This window comes from Primulina eburnea, chromosome 18, assembly GCF_022965805.1.
Source record: "Primulina eburnea isolate SZY01 chromosome 18, ASM2296580v1, whole genome shotgun sequence".
Classification (NCBI taxonomy): Eukaryota; Viridiplantae; Streptophyta; class Magnoliopsida; order Lamiales; family Gesneriaceae; genus Primulina; species Primulina eburnea.
Genome location: NC_133118.1, coordinates 23,327,738 through 23,334,512, shown reverse-complemented (window position 1 = coordinate 23,334,512; position 6,775 = coordinate 23,327,738). Strand labels below are relative to the sequence as shown.

Genomic DNA, 6,775 nt, shown 5'->3' with positions numbered 1-6,775 from the left:
TAAGGTTAATTGCTTGGAACAACTTGAATAAATTATTTGTTTGCCGATGACCAGTGATATAATTAAATAGTAGAATCCCCTTGAATCAGATCTGTCTCATATTAAATTCTTTACTTTATCCTAGTTGATTAATTGTCATTTAAATTTGTTTTTTCCGTTCTTGAAGTATTTTAGTTTAGCATTTTATTTAAATTAATATCCCAAAAATTCCCCCCTTTTATTTACTCGAAAGAAATAATCTCCCGTTCTCTGTGGATTCGACCCTACTCACCATTACACTCGTTTTTATTTAAAAGAGTAAGAATTAATTTGGTGGTCAACGACCTGAATGCCTTGGACTTCAGGCTTGTCATGTTCATATACCTCAATAGATCTGACAAATTTAATTGATTTTAAATTGTCTTTCTCTAGTAACGGTTGAGTTGATGCTTATGAAGTATTGCATTCATTGACACTGTAACCTACCCCGGTTTTGTCTACAGCTGGTTTTTGCATCTCATGCATCTTATTAAGTGAGGCAGAGGACTTGTTCAATGAATTGACTATATTTATCAACAGTTTGTTCTCCTTTAACGTAGCATGGAATAGTCTACGCAAATCATCATTTTCCGTATCCCAAATTCGAACTCATATACTTTAAGATCAGCGAAAAGATCATGGAGTTTCAGTTTATTCAGATCCTTCGACTCTCGCATTGCTATAGTTTTTACATCTCATTCTCTGGGAAGAGCTCGCATAACCTTCAGGGCATTTCTCGATTGCAATATTCTTTTCCCAAGGAAATGAGTTCGATGATAATATTGCTGAAATATTCGTCAAATTCTGAAAGAGTTTCTCCCAGATTCATCTTTGTATTATCGAACTTCAGGATAGAAACATTCATATTATTTTCTTTAGTCTGATCGTTTCCCTCACACAGTTGTGTGATTTTTTCTCAGATTTCCTTTGCAGTAGTTGTGGCGCCCCAAACCTCGCCACGTAATCATGCAACATGTGACGTCATATGCATAAAAAATTTCTTTTCAACGACGTAATAATATAATGCATATACGACAAAAATAGTGCAATCACCACACTATCTACGTCAATGCAGCAGAAACAGTATAATAAATACAAACATACAACTCAAATAAGACAATAAGCTATACTGTCTCTATCTACTATCAACTACAGGACTGTTTGACTAGACACACCTAGTCCTTCACCACTATCCTGTCTCACGCATAGTCCTGTAACCTGCCCAACAGAAACAGCCCCCAAAGGGTGAGCATATACAACAATCATCATCGTAATACATAACAGTTATATTAACAACAACATAATATATAACTGAAATGATAAAAGAAATACCCCCTTTGCCGTTTCTGGACAATCAGCCATCAACAAACTCAACAACATCACACTGCAACAATAACATCGACGATACGTCGCACCCCAACTCCGGCGACAGCAATATCGTCGAACGAATAATAACATCGACGATACGTCGCACCCCAACACCGGCGACAACAATATCGTCGAACGAACAACAACATCGACGTTACGTCGCACCCCAACACCGGCGACAGCAATATCGTTGAACGAACAACATCAACGTGACAACATCAACGAGAAGTCTCCCAACAACGATAGTCAACAATATCAACAATAATAAACAACAACAAATATAATATCAAATCACCCAATTCCGGTGATTTATCATCGTTCAACGCAATAGTATTCATCAATACTATACAATAACAACATATGCTCGTACGTCAACACGTACCTGATAATCGAGTGTATATACAATCTGGCTATTTCTTTGATCCTGAGGCTTGTGAAGTATCTAAATAATTCAACAATAATTATCAGATCATTGTCACCGTATCAACACAGTTATAACAGCCTCAATATATAACATCAAATAGCCCAACAACAATTAATTCAACAAAATATAAAACTCGATTATAAATTCGTATTGTTCAACAATTTAATATTCTGGTGTATTTAATTCACAATACTACCATCAAATACACCCTAATTAATTAACTTCAAATAATAGGCTATTTTACAACATCCGTCAAATTACGAAAACTTTATATCAACGTGTAGCCTATACTTCGTAGACTCCGAATATATAATCAGAATTAATAACAACTGACAAACAACTCACCAAATTTTAATTCAACGATTAAAAATCCCTAATTATAATAAATTAGGAATAATTCTAAACAACATCACTATAATCTTCTCTACTTCTTTAAAATCATACACTACTCAACAATATTCAATTTCAGTATGATTTAACAATTTATCAGATTTATTCCAGAAATCGACGAATTTCAAACATCACCAAAACTATATAATTTATACCTCAAATCGAAGACCTCGTGTCAACGATTCTAGAACTAAAGTCGGTTCGTCGATTGGATAAACCGATAAGTCACACAATTGAAAAAAATAAAATCGAAAACTTTCGATCCTATTCTCTCGTTTTCTCTACTGTGCTTTCTGTGAAAATATTGAAAGTCACGTAAGTGAGTTTCGAATTTATCTTTTCTTTTCTTTTTTTTAATTTTTTATTTTATATTATATTATATTAATAAAATAATATAATATAATATATATAATATTTAACATTTTAACACCGGTACATCCCTTTGGATCAGTCAAACGATCAAGTTTTCCAAAACTCAAAACATGAAACTTCTATATCTTTGAGTTTTCTACGGTATATCCAAATTTCAAATCATTTGGACTTCATATGATCAAGATATGTCATATTTCATTCTTTAAAATTCATTAGTTATTTAGTAATCTCACATTACTAAATCAACAACTTGTGATATTTACTTCAGGCATTACATTTCTACCCCCCTTAAATGAATTTCGACCCCGAAATTAATCAACAACAGTAATAACATGCATAAATAAAGATACGTCATACCATCAAAATAAGTAGGGGTAGAGCTCTCTCATATGCCGCTCTGTCTCCCAAGTGACCTCTTCGACACCCCTATGCTCCCACTGAACCTTCACCATCGGTATAAGCTTACTACGAAGCTTCCGTTCAGATCGATCCAAAATACAAACTGGTCTCTCAACATAAGACACATCAGGATCTAACTGAACCTCAGAAATATCCAACACATGTGAAGGATCAGGCTCATACTTCCGCAACATCGACACATGAAACACATCATGAATACCAGATAAAGATGGAGGTAGAGCCAATCGATAAGCCAAAGTGCCTATCCGCTGCAATATCTCATACGGTCCAACATATCTGGGTGCCAACTTTCTTTTCATACCAAATCGTACTGTACCACGAAAAGGAGACACTTTCAAAAATACTCGATCACCCTGCTGAAACTCTAAGGGTCTTCGTCTTTTATTGGCATAGGCGGCCTGTCTATCTTGAGCTGCTTTCAATCGCTGCTGTATCAACTTTACTTTCTGTTCCATCTCATGAATCATATCAGGACCGGTAACCGCAGCTCGATCAACATCATCCCAGTATAACGGAGATCTACAACGTCTCCCATACAATGCCTCAAACGGAGCCATCTGAATACTACTCCGATAACTATGTTATACGCAAACTCTACCAGTGGAATAGATGACTGCCAAACAGATTTAAAATCCATAACATAAGCACGCAACATATCCTCAAGTGTCTGAATAGTACGCTCAGTCTGACCATCTGTCTGAGGATGATAAGCTGTACTCAATCTCAACTCTGTCCCCATCGTAGTCTGCAATCCTTCCAAAAAATGAGAAGTAAATGGAGGATCTCTATCAGATATAATAGACATTGGAATCCCATGCAACCGTACGATCTCTCGTATATACAACTGTGCCATCGTCAAGTACGTACTACTCATGCTATAGGGTATAAAATGTGCAACTTTCGTCAATCGATCAACAATCACCCAAATAACATCAATAGTTCCAGTGCTTCTTGGCAAATGAGTCACAAAATCCATCGATATGTGCTCCCATTTCCAAGTCGGTACTTCTAAACTCCTCAATTCACCTCCCGGCCTTCTCCTCTCAGCTTTGATTTGTTGACAATTGAGACATCGACGTACAAAATCAATCACATCACGTTTCATTCCTTTCCACCAAAACTGAGAGCGTAGATCCTTATACATCTTCTTGCCACCAGGGTGGATAGAATATCGACTACAATGTGCACGCCGCAACAGGCCCTGGCGCAACTAAGATATATCAGGAACTACCCATCTATCATTCATCCTCAAACTGCCATCATCAGCCACTCTAAAACGAGTATCTTGTTTCCGAGAAGCCAACTCCTTCCATCGCTGAACTCTCTCATCTGTCATCTGTGCATCACGAATACAACCATATATATCAGGTTTAGCTAATAAGGTAGATACCTGGATAGGAGTCGTCGAGATATCAAAATCATATCCCAAGGAACAACAAGACATCATCATAGCTGATAAACGACTCACATCCTCTGCAGTACAACTCACTTTACGGATCAATGCATCAACTGTAAGATTGGCTCGACCAGGATGATATTCAATCTCACAATCATAATCTTTCAGCAAATCTAGCCATCGTCTCTGTCTCATATTCAACTCGGTCTGTGTAAACAGAAATCTCAAGCTCTTATGATCAGTATAAATCATAAACGAGGTACCATATAAATAGTGTCGTCATATCTTCAAGGCAAAGATAATGGCTGCTAACTCCAAGTCATGCACGGGGTACCTTGTTTCGTGTGGTTTCAGCTGTCTCGAGGCATATGCCACAACATGTCGATCCTGCATCAAAACACATCCCAAACCATGTAATGATGCATCAGTATAAACAACAAACCTCTCGTTTTCTGTAGGAATTGATAACACCGGTGCAGTCGTGAGTCGGTGCTTCAACTCCTGAAAACTCCTTTCACATGCTTCAGACCACTGAAATCGTACACCTTTCTGAGTCAACTGTGTCAAAGGTCTAGCAATCTTTGAAAATCCCTCGATAAATCGACGATAATAACCTGCTAAACCCAAGAAACTACGGATCTCTGGTACAGATGTAGGTGCAGACCACTGTAACACGGCTTCGACCTTCGTTGGATCAACAGAAATCCCATCTCTCGATATAACATGACCCATGAAGACCACTCGATTCAACCAAAACTCACACTTACTGAGTTTGGCATACAACTGTCTATCTAGTAACACCTGTATTACTGAACGCAAGTGCCCTGCATGCTCAGCCTCACTCCTGGAATATATCAATATATCATCAATGAACACAATAACAAATCGATCGAGATAAGGTTGAAATACCCTATTCATCAAACTCATGAACACAGCTGGAGCATTCGTCAACCCAAACGGCATAACCAAAAACTCATAATGCCCATATCTGGTCCTGAATGCTGTCTTCTGAATATCCTCCTCTCTAACTCGTATCTGATGATATCCTAACCTCAAATCAATCTTCGAATATACCGAGGTTCCCTGTAACTGATCAAACAAATCATCAATACTAGGGAGAGGATATTTATTCTTAATCGTTACCTTATTCAGCTGTCGATAGTCAATACAAAGTCGCATCGTTCCATCTTTCTTTCTAACAAATAGTACTGGTGCACCCCAAGGCGATACACTAGGGCGAATGTATCCCTTGTCCAGCAAGTCCTGCAACTGGGCTTTCAACTCTCTCAACTCTGCTGGTGCCATTCTGTAAGGAGTACGAGAAATAAGAGAAGTACCTGGCATCAACTCAATCCCAAACTCCACCTCACGAGCTGGTGGGAAGCCTGGAATCTCATCAGGAAATACATCAGTAAACTCAGCAACTACAGGTATCTCCTCTATTCCCACCTCCTTCTTCTTCTCTGTCACATCTACAACATAAATAAGATAACCCTCATGTCCATGCTCCAATAACCGAGACATCCGGATAGCAGATACCAATGGAACACGGGGACGAGAACCCTTCCCATAAAATGTCCAACGCTCTTTCTCATCTGTATAAAAATATACTACTCGCTGATAACAATCAACAGTCGCACAATATCTCTTTAGCACATTAATTCCCACGATACAATCAAAATCAGTCATCTCCAAAATAATCATATCAGATCTCAACTCGTAGCCCTCATAAGAAATAATACCATCTGATATCATAGATACAACTGATATATCATCTACAGAAGGTGTCGAAACAGAAAGAGGCATAGACAATGGAGACGAGCGCATATGATGCTCAACCACAAACCTCTTCGATATAAATGTATGCGAGGCACCAGTATCAATAAGAATATAAGCAGGATAATAACATAAATAACACTTACCCGCTATCATCTCCTCTCGTGCCTCCTCTGCCTGCTCTCATGTCAAAGCATACACCTGTGCCTGAGGCGGACCAGCTCCCTGCATACGTGGCTGTCCTCCAGAAGGTCGTGGTGTAAACTGCTGAGGCTGTCGTCCTCCTCTCTCTGAGGATCTACCTCTAGCACTCCTAAGCTCTCGCTGTCCCTCACGACTAGGACACTATCTCGCCAGATGACCAACACCGCCACACTCAAAACAGGTGATCTCGGTCTGTGTACACTCTCTGATCAGATGAGGTCCCCCACAACGATAACATCTCACTGCTCTGGACTCTCCTCTCTGCCCCTGAACAGACTGAGAACTGCCCCCACGACTCTCAACACGTCGTGAATCAAATCGACGCTTCCCAGATGATGCTGAAGAAGAAGATGAACCCTTCTGATATTTAAAAGAATGTCCCTGTGGTCGAAATGAATCCCTAGTCG

The 6,775-nt window shown here is 38.9% G+C and overlaps 2 protein-coding genes across 2 annotated transcripts; both read right to left on the bottom strand.

The window, feature by feature from the left end:
- Nucleotides 1–2,931: 2,931 nt before the first annotated feature.
- Nucleotides 2,932–3,549, bottom strand: LOC140819175 (uncharacterized). Its single transcript, XM_073179182.1, has one exon. It carries the CDS (start codon nt 3,547–3,549, stop codon nt 2,932–2,934), a length of 618 nt encoding a protein of 205 aa, XP_073035283.1.
- A 653-nt stretch (nt 3,550–4,202) lies between these two features.
- LOC140819174 (uncharacterized) lies at nt 4,203–6,194 on the bottom strand. The gene is made up of 3 exons (XM_073179181.1): nt 5,606–6,194; nt 4,723–4,775; nt 4,203–4,328 (listed from the first exon to the last, which is right to left on the bottom strand). Exons 1-3 carry the CDS (start codon nt 6,192–6,194, stop codon nt 4,203–4,205), a joined length of 768 nt encoding a protein of 255 aa, XP_073035282.1.
- Nucleotides 6,195–6,775: the final 581 nt, after the last annotated feature.